General features: G+C 30.2%; 2 protein-coding genes across 4 annotated transcripts; both read left to right on the top strand.

Moving 5' to 3' along the window:
- Positions 1-4,323: 4,323 nt before the first annotated feature.
- On the top strand, positions 4,324-12,593 carry LOC114372940 (sodium/calcium exchanger NCL2-like). 3 transcript variants are annotated; one of them, XR_003658388.1, is made up of 9 exons: positions 4,324-4,898; positions 6,732-6,923; positions 7,944-8,128; positions 9,555-9,697; positions 9,778-10,045; positions 10,430-10,575; positions 10,909-11,167; positions 11,822-11,951; positions 12,265-12,521. XR_003658388.1 is itself a non-coding variant. In XM_028330508.1 (9 exons), the coding sequence occupies exons 1-9, from the start codon at positions 4,499-4,501 to the stop codon at positions 12,511-12,513; spliced, it is 2,118 nt and encodes a 705-aa protein (XP_028186309.1). In that variant the 5' UTR covers positions 4,332-4,498; the 3' UTR covers positions 12,514-12,593. The 3 variants fall into 3 exon arrangements, 2 of the variants coding, with proteins under 2 accessions (XP_028186309.1, XP_028186308.1); XM_028330508.1 differs by having other exon boundaries at positions 4,332-4,898; positions 9,576-9,697; positions 11,655-11,951; positions 12,265-12,593; XM_028330507.1 differs by having other exon boundaries at positions 4,333-4,898; positions 11,655-11,951; positions 12,265-12,593.
- A 5,382-nt stretch (positions 12,594-17,975) lies between these two features.
- LOC114374483 (sodium/calcium exchanger NCL-like) lies at positions 17,976-23,105 on the top strand. The gene is made up of 7 exons (XM_028332126.1): positions 17,976-18,452; positions 19,892-20,077; positions 20,869-21,050; positions 21,293-21,438; positions 21,557-21,833; positions 21,910-22,218; positions 22,569-23,105. The coding sequence occupies exons 1-7, from the start codon at positions 18,062-18,064 to the stop codon at positions 22,815-22,817; spliced, it is 1,740 nt and encodes a 579-aa protein (XP_028187927.1). The 5' UTR covers positions 17,976-18,061; the 3' UTR covers positions 22,818-23,105.
- The last annotated feature ends 1,023 nt before the right edge of the window (positions 23,106-24,128 follow it).

The following is a 24,128-nucleotide window of genomic DNA, read 5'->3' as shown; positions in this document are numbered from 1 at the left end:
TGTTTGTTTGCTCGTCAGCTATAGTGCATTATGCTATTAATGATTTTTTTTTCTCGTTACAAGGGTAGAAATGCCAGGTTCTGAACGGAACAGTGTCGTTTTTTATGTTATATATTTTCTCGCATGACACGCTCAGGACTAGGAGCTTAATGTTTCCTTTTTTTTAAAGAAAAAAAAAAAAAGCTTGGCATTGTTTGGCAACCGGGTGGCTCACGAACTTTAATGATTTTAGTGTGAAACAGCTATTATTTGATGCGGCCGTGATTGTGTTTCTTGCTTTCAAATGTCGTGTGCAATTGTTAGTGTTTCAATTTTTCATTGGTTTTTTTTTTATCCGAAGAAATCAAAGAAAAAAAAATAAAAGATTTACAATAACTTAAGTATTTTGTTTAACCCAGTTAAATTTCATCGGTCAATTTTTCATTGGTGTGGCTATAATAAGATAATTGATTTGCATTCAATTTTATTTCAAATGTCAATCCAGTATATTCTCATTAAGGTGAAGAGTTTAACAAAATAAAATAAAAATTGTCGGAAATGAAGGAAAATAATTTGGCTTGTGTCAAGTGTGTGGTTGGAAAAATGGTAGCATAAACACTGACTAACAGATAAGTTAATAGTAAAATTTTATAAATTTTATACAAATGTACTTTTTACTTGGAGAAATTTATATAGTAACTGTTAAATGGGTTCTTCGTTAACGTGCTTCTTGTATTTTAGGTTCGAGAAGGCTAGGGCTAGGTAGCATGCATGCACACTGACGTACGATGTCTATATTGACATAAAGACAACATATGTGCTTACATATAATGATCATATGGAATCAAAGGTTAGCTTCAAAACCCTTTGTAGAAAGCTTGGAAAATAAAATATTGCTTCGCTAATTGGTTGTGTATGCGGTAGTATAAACATTAGCAAGTTACTGTATTAGTTTTCACTTTCCATTAAAACGTGCTTCAAAGTAACGATCGATATATCAATTCAATAACTTGGTCTTCGTGTGCGCTAGGGATTAATGGTTTCCCATGAATAAAAGGTTACTGAGTGATTCTGATGCCCCTCTTATCACGTGTATTACGATACTAGGAACGTTTAATCACACGTCCACGATGCATAGATTCGTTTGACTTTTACGCAACGATATTTAATTTGAACGAAAAAGTTTCTACAAAAATCTCATGGATCAAAATTTGTTTCTAGTCTTTTTTGTTGTGATATGCATTGTCCTTGGACAATGAATAGACCCACGAGATACATAAGCATAGCTTTCTTTTTCTTGCGTGCATGAAGCCTCAAGGCACATGCAAGTTAAGCACGCTAGCTATATCATTCTACATAAGACTGAGTTGAGAGGTACCCCTCCTCTGGAATGTAGAGGAAGAAAGAAACGCTATATATTGGTATCCAATGATGAAAAATAGTGAGTTTGAATTCTAGGGTTAATTATATGTGAACATGATATTAAGAAGAAAAAAAAATGATAAATGGAGTGGAAATGTGCAGAAATATCCAGGTGAAAGAGTCAACCCTTAGTATCAGTTTTGTGTAAATATAATAGTAGTACTATCAAAATATATGCATCACTTATCTGATTCTCATCCTATATAAATTCGTATCTGCTAATTAAGTGCTAAACAATTGAAAAGACATTCTACGTAGTACTGTTAATAGTAGTATCAGAAAGCTGGGACTGAACCAATAGCTGTGTACTACCCTAATGACTAATGCTCCAGTGAATGTTTATTTTTACACATAATGTCATCGATGCAGTTGGACTGACAATGGCTTGTATTAACTACTAATTAATTTCCATAAAGACTTTTATGGGTTGGCGTGTGTGATTTTGTAACAGTAATTCATAATTAATTTATGTGCCTTGTCAGCCTTAAGAATCATTATAACACAAGTACTAGTATGTGGTTGGTCTTCGTGTGGCATTAACTGCTGCTATGCTAACGTTGCGTTACTTTCTTTTTCCGTAATGAGCGTGTGGGCCAACTTGTCGAATCACAAGTCGTAGAATGCAGCATGAGTGTTCAGAACCGAATTCAAAAAATTGTAAATAGCAGATAAATCAAAAGATATTAATTTGATTTGATTTTTGTTTTTTTAGATGGATTTGATTTAATTTTCGATTTGACATATATAAATCGAAACAAACCCATCCAAATCATATTTATTAGTTTAAGTTTAATTTTTACCGGACTCAATACTCGTGTATACGACTTATTAATATATTTTACGTTATAGTTAACACGTGATTTTGTTTCTCTAATGAATGTAGATATAAAAAACAATACGAAGACAACGAAAAACACAATAAAAAAAAAATTATTAAACGTGAAAACGAAGAATAGGAATATTGTGTGGTTGTGAATTTTAAGTTTTGAAAATTTTAAAGAATATAATGAGTTTTTAGTTTCATTATTTTTTTTTAATTCAAAACTTTATAGTTTTAAGTTTTCAAATTTGAATACTAGATAAGAAATCAAATTACTTTGAAACTTGCTTTGTAACGGAAAAAAAAAACAAGCTTATATAGACACGAAGATGATAATGCTAGAGGAGATGGACATGAGAGTAACAGTTGATTTGTAACAATGAAGTTGTAGTGGTGAAGATGATGACAATAACATTCACGTAATGATGTTTATTGTGGTGTAGAACTGTCAAAATTCAAGCTTATATAGTGATGTTTATTGTAGTACAGAGCACAGTTAAAATTGGGCCGGCCCAACAATTAGGACTAGAGGTACGGGTGGAATATGGTTCAGTAAGTTCCGTTTAAGAGTCGACCTGTAAAATTCGTGTTTTAAACGAGCTGGATAAGTCCAGTTGGCAAAACAAATAGTCTTTTTTCTAAGGTTTGTATTTTTCCTGCAAAAATCTGTAGATAATCTGGTCCACGAATCCAAATAATAATTTGGAAAAAAATATTTCTTTTTTATGGTAAAAATATATATTTTTAAAAAGATGAAAAATGTATAAAATTAGAAGAAAAATAAATTAACTTTACTTTTATAAACTAAAATCTATCACATAAAATATATCAACATTTTAAACATAACAAATTAACAATAATAATTTAAATTAAAAATCAAAATCTCAATATAACAAATTAATAATATTTGCACATTACGCTTAGGGATTACGTATATAGCTTGGGGATAAAGTCCACTAGGTTTGTGGACTTTAACACGTTGGACTAAATTTTTTTATTATAGTTATGCAAATTTTTACAAAAAGCGATTTGTTAGTTGCAAGATTGGCATACTTAATGAGCCAAGGATCTAAGAATGTATATCCACCCCTAACTAGAAGTGGACTATTTAAATTTGGCTTGGCTTGACAAAATAGACCCTACTATTCAAACTTGAAAAATGTTGGCCCAAAAACTATTGTGCCTACTTGGCCATGAACTTTTATCTTTTAAATTATTTTCTTCATAAATACATATAATTAGTGCTAATAAAAATGGCCTAGATTCATCTAACTTGACTCGATGGGGACAAATAGGTTAGGCCTAGCTAGTAAATTTGCCGCCCATATGAAATTGGGTTAGGCTGGCCTAACTAACCTTCACATCTTGGTCTCATAGGTTGAGTACTTGAGTTGGATTGTTTATTTTCACAAACTCTATTGTTTATTTTCACAAACTCTATTTGTGGTGGTAAACTAGTAATAATAATAATGGTCATGATGACAATAATACATTGTAAAGATTAAAAATTAAAAGAGTTGAATTAAGTTCAACTTAACTTGATAAATATTGATTATGCTCAAAATTTAAATTGAGATTGATATAATTATTTTTTGTTCATACTCAACTAAATTCAAGTTTATGGGTAACTAGATATGCTTATTTACTTGATTGAAAATTAATTATTTTACATATATTTTTACCTCAGTCAATAAAAAAATGCACTTAGATCAAAACTTTGTTATTGCTATAGGTCAAAGTCGACCTTCCTCACCTGCATAACAATAGTTAAACTTTAAATTAATTTTGTTGATGTTAACAACACTCATATATATTTCTTAGGAAACAAAATTATTCTGATGGCTGAGATGTAAATAGTGTTTTAAAAATCAAATCAAATCAGTTATTGTATTATTGTAAAGGTGTTGATTTTTTATTTATTCATCCAATTGTAATTAAACTGGTGATAATTAATTACATATGTAGTATTTATTAATAGCAAATAAACATAAGAAATAGTAGTTTTTTTAGATAATAAGAAATAGAGTTAGAAGACTGAAGACTCGCATACAATTCTACAAAATTTTGGACATGGAAGAATCTTTCCTCGTTTACGAGAGACTTTTCTTTAAACTGTGGAGCAAGTAAACCCATTGCATGACTTTCAATTACTTGTTTTGTTTTAGTCAACTAGACGTTTATATAATTTATCCTTATAGTCTAAAGCTCTAAAAAAATCGCTTTGAGGATTCTGTGCATCCTATTATTGTTCCTTTGCTCAATTTTCAGAAAGAAAAAATGATCAGAAACGTTTCCAAAACTCCATACTTTATCTTTCTCCTTGTATTAGTAACAGTTGAGGTTCAAGGTCGCTATCTGCCAGAGCGTGCCACCGAACTAGTTTCAGATGGGGTTCATAATAACCTTCAACACAACGAAACTTCTTACTTAGTTCTCAAAGGAATTGATGATGAATCCTTTGAGGAACCCTGCAAGCAAATGTACGGCTTCTTGCCATGCACAAACAATATTTTTGGCCATCTCTTTCTTATTTTGGTGTATGAATATTTGTTGTTCCATGGAGAATCATATTTGGCTAAAGGGGGTGAGCAAATTTTCAAGATTCTTGGTCCTGGTATCTTTGGTGCTAGTGCTTTTCAGATCCTTGGTGCCCTTCCAGAATCCTTAATTCTACTTGGTATGTTACTCTTATATATCCTTGAAAAAAACATATATTGTTATGCTTCTGTGTGCAACCATCTGAACTGAGTACATGTGTATCTTGCATAACTTAATTTGAATTCAAACCCACTAGACCTATAATACATCAAATTTGCCTCTCGACTACAAGTAAAATTGAATTTAATTAGTCATTAAAATTTATAAATTATCATTTTAATACTTAAAATTGTCAAATAATAATTACTATAAAATTCTTATTGTTATTAAATGATTGTTATTTTAATTTAGTTTTTAAAATTAAACAATTGAAATCAAATTGGCTTCTATTTAGTAGTTTCATGAATTAAAATGTTATTTTTGTATTTTCATCAATTAAATTAATCAATATTTATAATTTTGGAGATTAATTTAGTGCATTCCTCAAAATATTCCCTCTTTTGTATTTTTTAAGCTTTTGATCCATGCCCACGTATTGTTTCGTGTCGTATGCATAAAACTTGCAAAACTGGAAAATGGTATAAAACATGTATGAAATTGTTTTCCTTTTTTAACTAATGAAAATGAAAATGTTTAAAATTAATATTAGTCATAATATATGAAATTTTCTTGTGATTTCTGAATTCTATATGTATAATGCCAAGTCTTCTTTGTACGTTTACCTGGACTTTTATTAGATACCATCTTAATTAATATGTCACATCAGTTTGCGTGTCAGGGGACAGCACTTGCCACTTGTGACTTTATGACCTGTGAATTTGTGATAAGGGATAACAATCTAAACCTCACTTATCAACTAGTACATATTAGTATGTCTATTATAATATCAATATTAATTTGCAAAAAAAAAACACATAAATGAAAACTATATTTAAATTAATCATAATACGAATAATGAAATTGAGTATGAGTATATGCATATTTAATCAGTAAAAATTTGAATGTTAAAAGTTGTTATACACACATGTGAGCGTTTAGGTTCGGCTATTATTTTAAAAATGCAAATACAGATACCTAAACCTATCCATTACCATTCTAGGTAATATATCCATTACCTAAACCTATCCATTATGAAAAAACTTAAAACTTTGTATAAAAAACCATTTTTTTTTCTTGAAAACTCACCCAAAAGTATTTTTAAATTGGGTAAAAAAAACTATTTCAGTCCCAATAATTTGCCAAACATATTTTGTTTCAAAAGTTATATTTCCTAACCAAAAATCAAAAACTGATAATCATCCCAAATTTATATATGATCAAACATATATACAAATATGTGAGCGTTTAAACATAAGGTTGGACCAATAGTTAGTGTCACTTTATGATCAAACTTAAAATTTTATTATTTAACATTTTTTTGTGAATTTATGATTCAACATGCTAAAAAGAAAAGCAGGCTATATATTCTAACAATTTAAAATTAATTCTAAAACTAGTGTAAAAAAGAAAGAAATGTGCGCTAAGAGATGTTGTCCCATTCTCATCTACTATTTTTGTGGTTCTAAATGAAGGGTCAGTCGATCATCTCAAGTGATGCTACATATTTGTGAGACCTAGACTTAGTACAAATATCTATTTTCTTTGTTTTTTTTTTATAACTAAAACCAGTTTTAAAAAAATAAAAACCAAACCCTCACTATACATGTCACGTGGAGATAATATTACTGAAACTATAATACGTCTTGGATTACCTAATTTTTTCCAAATAAATGGAGAGAATATGACACTGAAGAAAAGAAAGAGGTGATATCATTACTCGTGCTTCATATGGTCTAGGGTGTATATGTGTGAGACTATATTTGGTCTACAGATACTTATTTATCATTCTTGTTTTAATTTCGATCATCATCAGTTTCTGGACTTGTCAGCAATAGGGAGATAGCACAAGAATATGCCTTCAGCGGGGTTGGCTTATTGGCTGGATCATCCATCTTGCTTCTCACTGTAGTTTGGGGAAGCTGTGTCATTGCTGGCAGCCAAGAATTTGAGCATGATTCTCCCACTTCTAACTCTGCGCATACAAGTCTTAAAGCTTTATTGACTGGTCTGTTCCATCTTCCAACTCTCTTTTATTCAACTCTTATATTCTAATGTATAATGCCATCATGAATTGAAGAAAAACTGCATGTTGAGTTATTCCCTCCAATATTATTTGTCTTTGTTGTACGCATCTTAAAAATATTAGAATAAATTACACATACTTTCTTATGTTTGCTTTTATTGCATTTTATAATCTCTTTTTTTATTGAGTCCTCTTAAGGGAGTTCGGAGTAACATTTTTTAGGCGAGGGGGTTAAGTTTGGTGTAACTATTTACACTTAAGAGTGAAGTCAGTGTAAAGAAAGCTCAAAAATTAGGAAGTTCTTTTTAAGATTTAAAAATGAAGGGATATTTCATATAACAAGAATAAACTTTAGAGGATCCCTATAATTTCCTCAAAATATATATTACTTCCGGTGATATATATTTAAGAAATAACTATCTTATTTATCAAGACTAATAAAAATAATTAGATTGATTAATTTGTTATAAGTTTTATTTTATTTCAAGACTATTCATGACATCAAATAATTTAAAAGGTGATTATTTTTTTTAATTTTTTTTAATCAATATGTATCTCTTGTTTTGTTAATAATTTAATAAATGCACTTACATGGGGTCGTGACTACTAAAAGTTGTTTGCAAATTATATAAATATAATATTTTCATTTAAAGGAACTATTATCGCATTTTCATAAGTTCTAATGTATTCCTAACTTTGATTTTTAGTAAAAACTTTTCATCTATTCATTATGTAACATGGACATTGGCAAAAAAAATTATTTTAAACCCTGCAATATGAATTGTCCAATTAGGTTTAAGATGAATTCTAAATCCTAATATAATAATTAGCAATTTATAATGCTTACATAGTAGAAGCATTAGATATTTTATTTAGATGTCTAAAAAGTGGAATTTTGTTGACATGGTATATCAAACATTTATAACGAGTATAATTGCTAGGAAAAATATACCAATTGTTCAATATTTGTTATTTCCGTCCTTGAAAATGTATCGATGTCAGGTTGTGGCATTACTACGGATTTGGAAACCAGTTATACTGCAAGAATCATGGTTTGCTCAGTAATACCACTTGCAATCATGCAAATCCCAAATTTATTCCAATTCTCTTCTGGGCTTAGAAGCGTGACCTTAGTAATTGCCCTCCTTATTACCTCCATTTTTCTGTTCCTGTACTTCGTTTACCAGGTTTGTCCATATATTTTCCATTTAAATTTTGAGAATTTTAAATGTTTTAATTTAAATTCCATTATTTTTTAAATTTTGTGATTGGATAAAAAATTTCCTCTTAAAGATAGAATTTTGCTGAATCTGCTGAAAGAGATTTAAGAATCTGCTAAATATCACGGTTGAGCGAAATCTGCTTGAAGAGAGAAGATTTGAGATCCTCCAATAGGTTCGGAGTGTGTGGTTCCACGCGATTAAGAGTGACTGCTGCTGTTGATATAAGAGGTTAATGGCGCGCAATTTTGATTCCTTCATTTGATCGGTGATGGAATCGAATTCTGGAGCGTGAAGCTCACGCGACGGAAGCACGAAGAGAGATCTTCGACTGGAAATGCGGCGGGGGGGGGGGGGGGGGGGGGGAGGGGACGAAGGCTTGCGGTGGTTGTTGTCGACGAGGTTGGGGTGGTCATCTTCCTCGTCGGAGGAAGAGTCCATTTGCAGTGGTTTGTGGTTGACCACGGCGGCAAGTGAGTTAGGGATGAATTTGAGTCAGTAACTCATTCGAGTGAGTTAGGAGATACCAACAGAGGAAACAAAGATGAGGGGTAGTTGAAAATGCTAAAGCGGACAATTCAAATTCAGTCTCTTAAATATAGAATTTGAAATTTTATTTTTTTAACTAACTAAAATTTTAAATTTTTAAAATTTTGAATTTTTTTTATTAAAATATCCAAACAGTTATTTTTAATAAAAAAAAGAATTTAATTCCCTATAAAACATACATTACTTAATTAAATTATCTTATCCAAACACACTCTTACGTAATTAAATATTAATAAATTAATATTCACACAATAACCAAGGACTCAAACATAAAATAATTATACTTTTTTTTTTCTGACTATAATTGTAAACTCTAAATACATAATACAACCCTCAAAAGAATATAGTATACCTTTTATTCTTTATTTCCTTAATTAGTAAATGTCCTTTATTATTACAGCACTCCTTAGTAAGACCTTCTATTATTATCAAAGCCAGCTATTGAAGTCACTTTAATGTTTCAGAATCAAGAACACATTGTTACGGTATCAGACAAATTAAGAGTTTTTATATAGTTGTCTTTTGAGTTAATAATTGGATGTGTTAGGACACATTAAGGGAGAATAAGAGAAAATTACTTAATCACAATGCCACAATCCTTAAATTTTGGAAGACACCATAATTTTCTCATGTTATATGTTATAAACCTTTGTGATACCTAAACGTCTCGTTACATCTCTAATATCAAGCCTGTCAATTGAATTATCGGTGCTTTAGCACAAACTATGTCATCCACTATCATAAGGTGCTATCAATCCATCATATTGCGTATTAATAACTTATTTTGTAATACTCACAATTCCTCACGAGTAATTAATTGTCTTCATGGCTATTTAACCTACAGATTTTTGAACCTTGGGTACAGAAAAGAAGACTAGAATATGTGAAACATGATCATTTAATATTGAAGATATTGCAACATGTTCAAAAGAACACCCTGCAAAGGATCTTCACCAAGAATGGGACTCCAAATGTGAGTGCCATAAGGTAAAATTTCAAAGAGCTGCTACTTTGACCTGTGAACAAGGGTATATTGGTTAGATATTTAGAAGCACTACACTTTGCAGGCGATTATATAGGGAAATAGATCAAGATGGGAGCAGTGGTATATCAGCTTCTGAAGTGAAAGACCTTCTGCTAAAAAACAAAGTAACTGAAACAAATTTTGATGAGGAGAAAGAAATAAAAGAGGTGTTAAAAGTTTTTGACCTGGATGGTGACAAGAAAATAAACAAGGAGGAATTTGTCAGTGGCTTCACAAAATGGCTTGATCAAACAAAGCATGCTTTAAAGAAACAGTATTTTTCAAGGAAATCACTCAAAGACATTTATCAGGTATATAATAATACACCCTGTTTCTTGAATCTATTTCAATCAAGATAAATGTTAGCAATACTTTTTCCAATAGATCCTATTTAATAATTTTGCATTATTTTTTAATAAATTTTATCTATTACTAATTAAGAGTATGTTAGAAGTGTGTTGGTAAATTCAACTTTTTTTCTTCTCCTTTTCTATACTCCATATTTGAATCTTCCAACTATTTTTTCTTTTAAAAGTTGTTTGGTGATAATAAATTTGGGAGGAACAGAAAGGCAATTTTCACTCCTTGCGTCCCTTTACAAAACAAGTCTTCACAATATTTAGTGAAATTGTGAAGAAAATGAAAGAATACCTAGCAGGAACTTCATTCTGACAATCAATTGAAAACATTGACAGGCTTTTGGACCATGGATTGAAAACAAAAGAAAAGAACGTGAAGGAAAGAAACAGCTTATATTTGAAATCTTAAGGCATGTTCAGAGTGATGTGGTTGGTAGCCTTCTCACAGAAGATGGCAAACCTGATCAACATGCTATCAGAGGGTCGGTATTAAGTTAATTGAACTGTTTTTCTTCCCTGTGCATAAGTACAATGCATTTTAATTAGATGTTAAATCCATTTCAAAACCATTTACTACTATTACTAGTTCAAGTCCATTTCAAAATCATCTACTAATGTTACTAGTTCCAAATGTAAATACAACATCACCTATTACTAGCCTCAGATTATATTGAAAGTGTCTAACTTCATGAAAATCCTAAAATAGTTGCAGTGACTATACATTGTCTAACTAAGAGCACAACAAATTCATAAAAATTCTTCTATACTTTATCCACTTCCTAGTTCTGACTTGTCATAGCCACTGTGATGACCAGGCTGTTTGAGAAAATTGATCGCAATAGAGATAACTTCATTTCCCAGTCTGAGTTGAAAGAACTAATCATGAATATCAAATTTGTTAAAGCATCAATGGAAGTGGAAGAAGCAGTTGCTTTAGTCATTGAAGAACTTGACATTGACAAAGACCGCACAATTAATGAGAAGGAATTTGTTGCTGGGTTTGAGAAATGGCTTAGCTCAACTTCAGCTCCTGCTCCTGTGTCAGATTCTGAGTCTCAAGAAGATATGTTTCAGGTAAGTATATGCTCAGTTTTCATCTTTCAAAAATTTAAAATTATTGATTCTGTCTTTATTCTCAAGTGACTCTGAGCATTTGTTTGGCACAAAGTTAAGGGATCATTCTAGGTGATACTTATTAGTGTACATGCCAAGTGGTATCATGTCAGCATATGATATCTTCAAAAAATATTTTAGATTTAAAAAATAATAGTATTATTTTAGAAACTAAAAGTGATAATTTCATTTTTTGGAAAGGATGGAAATTAAAGAATTTTTTAGAGATCAAACCAAAATTCACATATTTTACGAGGATGACGATTTCAGAATTTAGAAAAATGAAAGCCAGAGAAAAAAAAATCAAAACCCACTCATCTTATAAGAAGTAAAATCATATTTAATTCGATCAAAAAATTATCTAACTTCATTGTTCTGCTTCATCTTTTATTTGTCCAAAGTGAGCAATGCCAACTTTACCACTCTTTCATTTGTGCATATATGTAAGACCTGGGAAGAGGCTGACATCGTAGTGGAAGAGAGGCAAAGCAATGCAGTAGTTGATAAATCAATATGGGCATGGATTAAGGCCATAACATATGTTATGCTAGGAATTGCTATGCTATCAATTTTGGCAGAGCCACTGACAGAAAGTGTCCACAACTTCTCTAACAGTGCAGGATTCCATCCATTCTTCATGTCATTTATTCTAGCTCCCTTGGCCACAAATGCTAGAGAAGCAACTTCAGCAATCAAAGAAGCCAGCCATAAGAAGCCTAGAACTACCTCTCTTGCCATTTCTGAGGTTATTCATCTCTTCTCCCTTCACCAACTCGGTTCCACAAACTCAATCAATATATAAAAAAATATCAGAAACACATTCTTTGAGTATTCTTTTGAACACAGTTTGTTTTTTAAGGGTTTAAATTTATTTGAAATCATACGATTTTGTCTGCCACACATGGTATTTAATGAACCTCTCTCATTAATTTATAATTTTTAATAAATTTTGACCAAGAAAATGTGTTAAAAATAATGTTAAAGAATGTGCACTAATGCAGTCATCTCAATATATATAAAACATTTTCTCATGATATAAAAAATTTGGGCCATTGCAGATTTATGGAGGGGTGTTCATGAATAACATTCTCGGTTTCTTTGCAATCTCGGTTCTGATCTTTGTGCGAGAAGTCACTTGGCAATTCTCAGCTGAATTGCTGGTTGTTGCAATTGTTTGTGCAATAACGGGCATTACTGCAAGTTTTCACTCCATTTTCCCTATATGGTCATCCTTCATTGCAATTCTCTTATACCCATTGTCTTTGGTTCTGGTTTTTATACTTGACCATGTTCTCAATTATAATTAACAACCCTAGAGTGTTGTGACCAATTGAAAAAATATATTTATTTATTTATTTTGAGAAATGAGAATTTCATTTTAGTTCAATTTTTAGCATGAATTTTTTAAATGATATGTATGTTTGGACGAGAATTTATAAAATTAATTTAAATTAAAATTAATTTTGAAGTCATCAATTTATGTTAGATATTGTGATTCTGAAAGTAAGTTAATAAAAAGAAATATAACTTATTTTATTTAAAATTTCTTCTATTTAAAATCAATTTTAAACATAAAAAAAAACATTGACTTTTTTAATGGAAGTAATCATTTATCTAAAATCATATTAATTAATATTTTAACAAAATGTTGGATAATCCAATGAGATTCCAAATAATCAAAATTAAAGTTGCTGGTTAAACCAGTAGTTGGTCTAATGCTTGTCTATAAGGATTTAAAGATTGATTTCCTCCTTCACTCTTTGAAAAGAAAAAAATATGATATAAATAATATAATTAAAAATAGACATTGACCAAGTTATTAACTTATTCTCAAATTGATTTTAGGGCATTTGGAAGAATTTATCTATACTTTATTTGGTTTTATCTTATGTTATAAACATTTATATAGATATTGACAGGAACTTATTTCATGACATAATAAGTACTTATTTCATAAACCTTTAATTAAATTATTTACCGAATTTAACTTTATCACGTTTCCGTGTCCCATCATCATCTGGGGTATGGTTATAATGTTAGAATCCTCTTTAAAGTGCCTAGCACATGGTGGCTGTTTTATCGGGTGCAATTTTTTTCACTTTTTTTTTTTCAATGGAAGTAGTTTTTAAATTATTTTTTTAGAAAGGTTTCCTAACAAGTGATACATTTTGAAGCAGAAGTCGTAATTATGATTTTAATTTTTTTTAACTGAAATTGTAAATAATTTTATAATTTTAATGTAATATTTTTTACAACTTTATAGTGGTAAGATTTTTTCTCAGGACTTCAAAGTTGTAATTTTTTTTTACGTTATTTTTTTGTTTATATTTTATTTTTTTCAATTTTTTGAAAATTGTAAACAATTTTATTTATTTAATTATTAAATAAATATTTAAAATTTTACTTGTTATTAGTTTTATTTAATATGTTGTATATTTTTTAATGTTTTTTATTTAAAATATATTATATATTTTTAATATTATTTTATTTAATATATTTTATATATTTAAAATTTAGATAATCTTTTAATAATGTTATTAATTTTTTTTAAAATGAAATGTAAAAGTAACTTAATGGCATTTAATATATTTTTTTCATATTTTTTTATTTTAAATACTTAAATTTTAAAAATTAAATTTTATCATTTGATAAGATGTTAATAAGAATAATTTTCAACTTAGTTTTACAATTATTGAGAGCGAGACCAAAGAAGTTTCATAATCTTTTAACAGTTGCAAAATTTTTAAATATTTGATTTCAAATTTTAGTTTTCAAAATTTAAGTATTTAAAATAAAATAAATATAAAAAAATATTAAATATCATTAAGTTACTTTTACATTTCATTTAAAAAATAAATTTCAACAACATTATTAAGAGATTATCTAAAATTTAAATATATAAAATACATTAAATAAAACAATATTAAAAAAATATAATATATTTTAAATAAATTAACATTAAAAATATATATAACATATTAAATAAAATCATAAAAAATATACAACATATCAAATAAAACTAATAACAAGTAAAATTAAAAATATTTATTTAATAATTAAATAAATAAAATTGTTTACAATCTTTAAAAAATTGAAAACAAAATAAAATATATAAAAATTAACGTGAAAAAAAAATTACGAATTTAAAGTCGTAATCCATTAAAAAAAATCTTACGATGTAAAAGAAAAAAAATTTACAACTTTAAAATTGTAAAAGAAAATTACACTGAAATCATAAAATTATTTATGACTTTCAATTTGAAAAATTAAAGTCGTAATATTACAACTTCTAACTCATAAGTGGTGACTTCTATCTAATAAGTCATACCACTTATTCCTTTTAAATAATTTAAAAACTACTTTCATTTGGGAAAAAAAAAATTACAACCATTTAATAAAAAAACCAGCACATGACACCTCTTCCTCAATCAAAAAGTAAAGCTTTTCCTTTCGTAATTAATAATATTTTGTCTCCGAGGTCTAAACAGAGTATATTTCTTAATCGAGAAGATTAAACTAGAGTAAGTTAAGTTCAATGGTGTATTTTTGCGGTTACCTTAAGTAAGACACGCACACATGGAGATATTATTCTCTCTGAAACAAAACAATTTCAATTAGAAAAAAGTAAATTCATCTATTCTTTATACTTTTTATTACAAAAATTGATATTCTAAAATTCGGTATTAAAGCTAACCTTATAAGAATCGAACAAAAGCTATTTGACTGTACTTTTTACTTTTGGCTGTTTTATTAGCTTAAAAAAAATGTCTTATATATCCATGTGACAAGTTTCAAAAAATATATTCGTCTATTGTAAATAAGATTATCTAATTTGGAGACTAAAGTTCTAACTCTTCTTTTCCTCTCACCTAAAGATGCTCAACGTTCTGTTTCTTCTTTATTAGAAAAGTAAATTTCAGACATTATTCTGACATCTAGCCAAATAATATCTCACCCAATCATGTCAAACTACAGTAGAATGCCAAAAACTTTCGTTCAATGTGATTTAAATGGGTTTTCAAACACAGTTGCTTATTTTAATTTTAAAATGATTTTATAGTACAATTCAAATTATTTATTATAAATAAAAAAACATATAATGCATATATTTAAAGGAATTTGCCGATATACACCTACTTTTTTTTAAAAAGAAATATATTAACAAGTTATAACAATTTTCTTAAAATACACCGAAAGTATATCTTACTAATACATTCTAAAATTAAACAAATGGGTATACGTAACAAATGTTTATAGGATTTTGTAAGGTGGCCCACTTCTTTTTTGAGAAATAATATATTAACAAGTTATAATTACAATTTTTTTATAAAAAAAAGTACACATAAGATCTAACTGCTAATGTATTCTTTTGAAAATCAAATAGTTGTATGCTAGTAAATCTCATATTTAAAATATTTAAAAAAATTATAAATTTAAAATAACTACTTATTATGAATTATAATTATAATTATATAAAAGTAAATATTTATCTGGTGTAATATATAAGCTAAAATGCTAGCTAGTTTATAATAAATGAATAATTATTTTTTTTATCATTCCTTATTAGTTTACACTTATCAGGTATTTAACATATAATTTTAGAAAAAAAAATAGTCTATACTCTATATAAAATTTATATTGTACTCTAATCATAATTTATTATATATTTATTAATTTTTATAATAATTATCTTAAAAATTATAAATAAAATAATTTTTAATTAATGATAATATAATTCTTTTACACTATACATTAGTAATTTTATGAAATATTTTCAATTAAATTAATTATTTTTTTTAGGTATAGTTAAATTAAATCAATTAAATTTATCTACTTTTAACTAATTTAAAGTTTACATCTCCTTCAAACCGAAACTTAACAAAAATGGCCACGGTTGCTACGTGTTTCGGAACGCGGATTTGCCGACTTCAAAGCAAACACGCGAATTGCAGGCTAAATACTTGTTGTCTCTGTCATTCAATTCAATCTCCTTTCCATCAATCAGTTTTTGTTATTCTTTTTTCAATATATTTTAAGTAAAATTATATTTTTATTCTCTAATTTATTTTTCATTTTGAATTTAATTCTCTAATAATTTAATTTATAAATTTGATTTCTTTATTTTATAAAATTATGTAATATTAATTTCTTAAATCACAATTGAACTGTCAACAAGAGATTTTAATGATCATGTGTCACGTATTATGTTATTAATGAAAATAATAATTCATCTAATTTTTTTCATGGAGTTAATATTCAATCAGAACATAATACATCATCCAATAACACGACAATTAATATTACTTGATAATAATAAACGTAAAACTTAAGGAATACAATTTTATAAAATAGAGAGACTAAATTTGTGGATTAAATTAATGAAACACTAAATCTAAAATTGAAAATAAACTAAAGAACCAAATTTACAATTTTACCTATATTTTAATCAACTTTCATACTGGGATTCTTTGACGGTTTACCATTAAAAATATATTTTATTTAATATTTCTCCGGCCGTTTTACTTTTTTATTATTATTTATAACATTATTTAAACAGTTTTTAACTTTACTTTTCTGAACTTAGTAGGCATATAATATATTAACATACAACGATTATACAAATATTTTTTCAGACGAGTATACCAATAATAAAAAAAAAAAAAGATACAGACGAATATACGGTATTCACTATTCAGACTGTTATCTATTTTCAATTTTTCATCCCTATTTAAAACCGTTATCTCTTGCTTTATTTATAGAAATATTCTCTCTTATCTAAAATTTCACGAATCCCCATTCCTCAATATCATGTTTGACAGATTGTTCATATCCCTTGTAATAAACAGTAAATATCTTACGCGATATTATGTTTCATTTTCTTTCTGTTTTCTATTTTAAGCTCTTTATAATTTTTTAACACGTTGTAATTTTAAGATAAATTTATTGATATCAATTAAATTAATTGTTTGTTTAATCATTAGTTAAATAGATCTTATATACAGGAATATAGAAAATAATAATTTTGTAAAACTGATCTTATTAAATAAATGAAGGAGAATAATATTAATATTAAAATTAAAAAACTAAAGAAATATTTTATTAGGGATAGTTGTAAAAAAATAATGAATATTATATTAAAAGTGAAATAAACATTTTTTTGACATAATATTTTTCTAGGATAATTATTTTAAGATAGAGAGGAATTATTAATTAAAACATAGATATGTTTAACACTAATTTGAGGACGAAAGGAGTAATTAAAATCTGAGTGCCCCTTTAGATTGGATCATTGGATTATGATGATCCCTATGGCACATGAGGCTGGACCATTAAATTGCGATATCTTACCTTCAACGCCCAATCTCTCACGTACACACCCCAAATGTACCCTTCCGTATTAACTACTCATATATTTCTCATTCCAAAACTACAATCAGATTTTTATAAATTTCAATTAAGCTTCGCGTTCCTTACGTGTTTGTTAGAAACACAAAATTAAATACTGTTAATAGGTTGCCACGTGTTATAAGTGTCTATTTTTTAAAAATAGTATATTTTCTTGTGCGGACCCATATATATTTTTTACAAAATTTTATTTAAGTTGAATAAAAATATCATAAACGCCAAATATATTTTTTTATCTGAGATCTAAATCTTGTCTAAATGATTTTTACGTAAATTTTATGTGACAAAAAATAAAATAAAATAAACTTATACCAATAACACAACGCAGTAAGAATAATGCGATCAAAAAACATGATTGTGAATTTGACTTCACGGTAGCAGCAGCAGCACTGACACGTATAAATGTAGGTCTCAGTGGTTGATCATTAGCCACGCTACTCGGCAACGATCATGGCTTCCTCTCTCACTTTCCATTGGTTCCTCTTCCTCATCCTCTGGATCCTGGTCCTCTGCTCCCACGCTCACGCGCGCTTTTTCACCGTCGATCCAGTCTCCGACGGCTTCGCCGCCGCCTCGGGCTCCAAGTGGCAGAGCATCCTCCGCCTCCCAACGGCGCTGACGGGCGAGTCGGTCTGCGAGCAGACCTACGGCTTCCTACCGTGCACCACCACCGTCCTCGGAAATTTGTTCCTCATCATCGTCTATGGCTTCCTCATGTTCAAGGCCGCCACCTTCCTCTCCGGCGGCAGCGAGCTCCTTCTCGAGATCTTGGGCCCCGGCATTGTTGGTGGCCTCTTCCTCCCCATCCTCGGCGCACTCCCCGACGCCATGCTCATTCTCGGTAACCAACTCTCACTCACAAATCTCACTTTTATTTTTTAATTTCATCAAAATTCAGTTTTACGAGCTTTTTGAACATGCTCTTCTTTTGCTACCAAGTATTCACCGGCTTAACTACGTCTTTTTCGTCCACGAGACGCCAACCTGATAGCTTATATTTAAGGGATCCGGGTCTAGTTTCACTCTAACCAACTCCAACCCATTCATACGATGCTGGAATGAGATGAGACTTGAGCGACTGTGGATTGAATTGTAATTTTAGAGGTGAAGTATTGAGGGATGTTGTGGTGCGGTGTGGTGTGTTTGGTTAGGCCTTGTTTGGATGATGATTTGGGTTTTTTTTTTTTCTGATTCTCTTTGTCTAATTGGATTGTTGTTTGATGAAGTGATTCGCGTCACTATCTTGAATGTACCTACCTTACATGTTTAAGGTTTGTCCGCTACTCTGAGGAAGAATCGGAAATTCAGAACCTTATTCTTGGTCCTAAAATATCTTCTGCTTTTTTTTAACTGTTTTCTGTTTTGAGGTGTTTTTTTTTTTTTTTTACTCGGTGGAGAGAATATATGTTGAATTTTACTGTTTTTTAGTGATTAATTCAGTTGAATTCTTTGTTGCAGTTTTTTCTGTGTCTCCTTCCTACGTTGTTTTGTTTGGCCTTTGCTCTGTGTGATACTTTCGCTTTAGATTCTTTTTGTTGTGTTGAATTTTCAGCCCCCTTTGTTCTGTTTTTGCTTTCCTTTTATTCTTCTTTTGCTTTTGGTGCTTAGTTTTCGTGGTATGAACCCCACTGGATGGAATAGCGCTTTTGCAGAGCTTCTGTCTCTGTTGCTGCCTTTTTTCTTCCCATCTCACTATAATTTCAATTTCTTTTTATGGCGGTTGGTGGAAGAGGGAAAGGTGGTTTCGAGTCTGGGTGGCCCATGAAAGAGATGTATAATAAAGTGTAAAAAAGTCCCATGAGTGTTTCAGAATCTGGGAGGAGTTAATCTTGACCATATAACCATAATACATAGATGGTCATTGGTCAATATTGTTTTATTTAAATCTAATTTTTTACCATTCATTTTGATTATATAGTTAAGATTAACTCCTCTCACACTCCCATTTCTTAGTATGAAAATAAGCTGATACGGGACATGTTATTGTAGAAATTCTAAATTTATTGTTCAATTCTCAACTGCCAAATAGAGGCCAAAATTGGGGAACTTAGCTGATTCAGGTTTATCTGACTAGTAGCAATTGCTTTGAGACATCTCTTATGCTTCATAACAATAGAAAATTCACTGTTCTTAAATCTTGTAAATTCATATTTGCTTTGGATTTTTTTCCACCTCTTTTAGAATTTCTTTGTCTATCGCCAACTAGCATTTATGCTTGTGTAGTGCTGTTATTTGTCCATTTCCCCCGCTAATCTGTATTTCTTGTTTATTTTCCCCTAGTGTCTGGGCTTTCAGGTAGTAAAGAAGTTGCTCAAAGTCAGGTATCTGTTGGAATGGGACTGCTAGCTGGGTCAACAACACTGCTTCTGACTATAATATGGGGGACTTGTGTAATTGTTGGCAAGTGTGACATCGAGGGTTCAATTGCAATAGATTCACGAGACACTAGGGGATTTAGTTTAACTGGTATGCCATTTGAGATTGTTTAATTTGTAATCCTTGCCCAAAGCATTAAGATTCTAGTGTTTCCTCTCCTTTCTTGTCATTCAAGCAATCAACCTTCTTGTGGAGTTTCTCTGTAAAACATTCATTATATTTTATGTGTCAATATAAGCTTAATATTGATTTGTTGATTGATTTATATTTTTTTACAAGTGTCATGAGCTAACTATCCCAAAAGCTTTGGTTTTAACATGTCTAATATCTTTTAACTCATCTCATACAAGATCCCTTTAGGCTTGAACAGTGAATAACCCACATGCCCAACTACATTGTGCTTAATTTCAACATTCTTTTTGAAGAATGGGTGTTGCAAGGATCAATTGTTGATCGCTTGGTCATAAAGGATCTGATACAGTATCATAACCCAACTATCTGAAAGCTTAAGTTGTTAAGTGAAGCCAGATGATTGGTTTTATACTTTTATAACACCTCTAACAAGAAGTAATAATTGGGAGATAGTTTACTTAGCAATAGCTGCAAGTATATTTCTTCAACCACAATTGTGGATCAAGGATTATATAATGCATTCAAACCACTGAATGTGTGCATTGATCATTATTGTTGTCTTGGTTATAGATTAGATTAGTTTTGGACTTTGAGAAGAGGGCTAGGTAAAGATATATAGTGATTCACCATTTTCTTATACTTATTTCTAAACCATGATATTTGTATATGTGCAGTTGGGCTGTACAGTTTAAATGTCTAGAATGTTTGATTCATTTGGATTCTTAGTCTACTAAAATCTCCATGTGCAGGTTCTGGTGTTAGTACTGATATTTGGACAAGTTATGCTGCAAGGATTATGGTTATATCTGTCCTTCCATTTGTGATCGTTCAATTACCACAAATTCTCAATTCAACTTCAGGAAGGCACTTGGCTGTTTTGATTGCTCTCATTGTGTCTCTCGGTTTATTGATTGCTTATTGTCTTTACCAGGTAATTTTCTTTTACAGTGCACTTGTGTTTCCTGTTCATTACTATAGGTGTTTCTCTTTTTTCATCAGCCTGCACCATTGTTATTTAACTCTGATGATACACATTTTTTGTTGTTGGATGTGATCTGATAGTTAGCATTAGCACTTTCAGTAACTATATACTGGATAAATTTGTGATCTGTTTTAAACCTGGACATTGTCTTTACACCTTATAGAAATTAAGAAAAAGAGAAAATGGTGCAGATTTTCCAGCCCTGGATACAAAGGAGGAAACTTGAATTTATCAAACACAAGCATGTTATCTTAGGACTTTTGACACATTTGAAGAAGCGTGCATTGGGAAGGCTTCTGAAAGAAAATGGTGAACCTGACAAAGAAGTCATTAGAAAGTAAGGCTATCTCTCCTTTTTGCTTTGACTTAAAGCATTATACTTTTAAAGAAGTTTGTTGCATATTTTCATATTCTCATCCTTTCAGCTGTCACTGACTTCTTAATGGAATATATAGATTGTTTCAAACCATTGACGAAAATCAAGATGACAATCTTACTCATAATGAATTGAGAGCACTGGTTATTGGAATTCAGTTTGAGGAGATTGACCTGGATCATGATGATGCTGTAAAAAGAATCATGGACGACTTTGATACTTCTGGTAATGAACGTGTTGATCGAGAAGAATTTGTTAATGGTGTCAGTAGATGGCTTCAAAGGGCCCAGCGTGCTCGAGTTGCATCTGGTGATGCTGGTCCACACACAATGAAGTTTTTAAGTGATTTTCACACGGTAAGTTGTGCAATGCTAGTTAATGAACTTTTTTTTTTACTTATGTTCTTATGACTGATATGGATTTTGTGCACAGGAAACAAAGAGGGAACATGATCTGCTGGATGTGGGAGGTCAGGTTAATGAAGAGGCTGAGGGCATTGAGAATGCTAAATGGATTTCCATCAAAGCAGTTCTGCTTCTGCTATTGGGTACTATTATTGCTGCTGCGTTTGCTGATCCTCTGGTTGATGCAGTGGATAACTTTTCTGAGGCTACAAGTATTCCTGCTTTCTTCATTTCCTTCATTTTTCTGCCCTTAGCAACCAATTCAAGTGAAGCAGTGTCAGCTATAATTTTTGCTAGTCGTGATAAGAGGCAAACTGCCTCATTAACTTTCTCTGAGGTTTGTTTTCTGGTTTTTACTCTGTCTCTTTAGGGCATTAGCATGCAAGAATTGATTATGACCTATAAACTATTAAGCTTTTGAAATCAACTCTTTCACTCAAATTATGTTGCATGATCTATTCATTCAGAACTTAGCTAAATAACATGGGTGAATTGACTATGATTTATTCAGGATGATGTTTATAGTTAATTCAGTTATTATTTAACGTGATGTACATGACTAAGGCTGGCTTATTTTATAAGCTTTGCAGTTTTTTTTATAAGCCTTTCAACACATGCACATGTATAATTAGTGTAATTTTTTCCCCTCCTTAAGTCATTTAAAAATGATTTCTATTGTTTTTGCAGCTATATGGAGCAGTGACAATGAATAATGTGCTTTGCCTATCAGTTTTCTTGGCCCTTGTCTATGCGAGGGGATTGACATGGGACTTCTCTTCAGAAGTGTTGGTAATTCTCGTCGTTTGCATTGTCGTTGGCGTCTTTGCCAGCTTCCGCACTGTCTTCCCTCTATGGACAGCTATTCTGGCCATCCTACTCTATCCCTTCTCTTTGGCATTGGTGTACGTTCTTGATTATGTATTTGGTTGGTCGTAGACCAAAAAATGATTCAGATATTCGTGCTGTATGGCTCTTACCCTTGTTGGGGTGTATGGTTTTTGTTTGTAGTCTTTGTGTGAGACTATGTTGTTGGTGACTTAAATTTATGGTGGAATTGACATCGATTGAGAACGTTTCAGGGGTTACAGTTTTGAGTCTTTTGACTATTCCGCTCATTGTGAGCGGCACCGATTAAAACTATGTTGCGAAGCTGGTGATTACACCACCGTATGTGATTGTTTTCTCATCATTCAGAAATCAGAAACATGTTATTCCATTTTATAAGTTCCCTTACAATGATTTTATCGCACTATTTTGAAATTCCAATCAAAATCAATGCTCAAATTTTAGGTTAAAATATGAATCATGGATTCCTGATTTAGCTTTCCAGCAGGTGAGCTTCATGATCTATCTTATCCTTTTGTTATATATGCACATGGTGAAGGGATAGAGAAAGAGATTGAGGGTGTTGTTTTTCGAGGAGCCGTACTTATTTCTTGGTTTTTTACAACGCACTCAGAATTTAGTATATCCATGCTGCTCGGCTTCATCTGCATGTATCTTATGATTATTGATTATTATCTTTCTATACAGAAACAAAATAGAATGTTCTTGGGGCATTTATCTAATCTAAAGAGTCATGCAGTGCCTTCCAATCTCTTTTACTAATAAATTAATAATTAATATTTACTGATAAAAAAAAGTACAGGGGCCTTGCGTGTAATATCACTAATATGGAATGTTCTTGTAGTCAACAACATAAACACTAAGGGCCTTTCTTGAGGTTTTGCCTGGTTTGATCCCCAGTGAGAAATGTTTCTCGATATCAAACAGGAATCTTCATTGTAACTTTGCACATAATCAAATAGGCGGTTGGTCTCCATTAAATTTTAATACGTATATGAATATAAAGCCTTGGTTAAACCATTTGACAAATTTGAATTTAATAGAATTAATTATAAGATAGTAACTGATTGGTGTTTGGGTGATATTTTGAGCTGAAAAAAAAATCAGTTGATACAAACATAGTATAAAATCTGAGTTTTACCGACAAAAGAGGTATATATATATATATATATATATATATATATATATATATATATATATATACTAGAATCAATTCTATCCTCCCCAAAATTAAATTAGAATTGATTCACAAACCTAAGTCAAACACCCTTAGTTCTTGTTGGAAACAAATTTAGTCGCCTGTTCTGAAACCTTTATAATGAGAGTGTGAAAACAATTCATACACGATAACTTATAATTATTTAGAATATATGTTGTACAATGTGCAAGTTTAAAATTGAA

This window comes from Glycine soja, chromosome 11 (genome assembly GCF_004193775.1).
Source record: "Glycine soja cultivar W05 chromosome 11, ASM419377v2, whole genome shotgun sequence".
NCBI lineage: Eukaryota > Viridiplantae > Streptophyta > Magnoliopsida > Fabales > Fabaceae > Glycine > Glycine soja.
This window is presented reverse-complemented; position numbering and strand designations above follow the sequence as displayed.

Coding starts and splice junctions, on each gene's coding strand:
- LOC114372940 (XM_028330507.1), top strand. CDS start 4,499: ATGATCAGAAACGTTTCCAAAACTCCATACTTTATCTTTCTCCTTGTA. Junction 4,899..6,731: donor AGAATCCTTAATTCTACTTG/GTATGTTACTCT, acceptor GATCATCATCAG/TTTCTGGACTTGTCAGCAAT. Junction 10,576..10,908: donor GATCAACATGCTATCAGAGG/GTCGGTATTAAG, acceptor TGTGATGACCAG/GCTGTTTGAGAAAATTGATC.
- LOC114374483 (XM_028332126.1), top strand. CDS start 18,062: ATGGCTTCCTCTCTCACTTTCCATTGGTTCCTCTTCCTCATCCTCTGG. Junction 20,078..20,868: donor TAGGGGATTTAGTTTAACTG/GTATGCCATTTG, acceptor CTCCATGTGCAG/GTTCTGGTGTTAGTACTGAT. Junction 22,219..22,568: donor CCTCATTAACTTTCTCTGAG/GTTTGTTTTCTG, acceptor TTGTTTTTGCAG/CTATATGGAGCAGTGACAAT.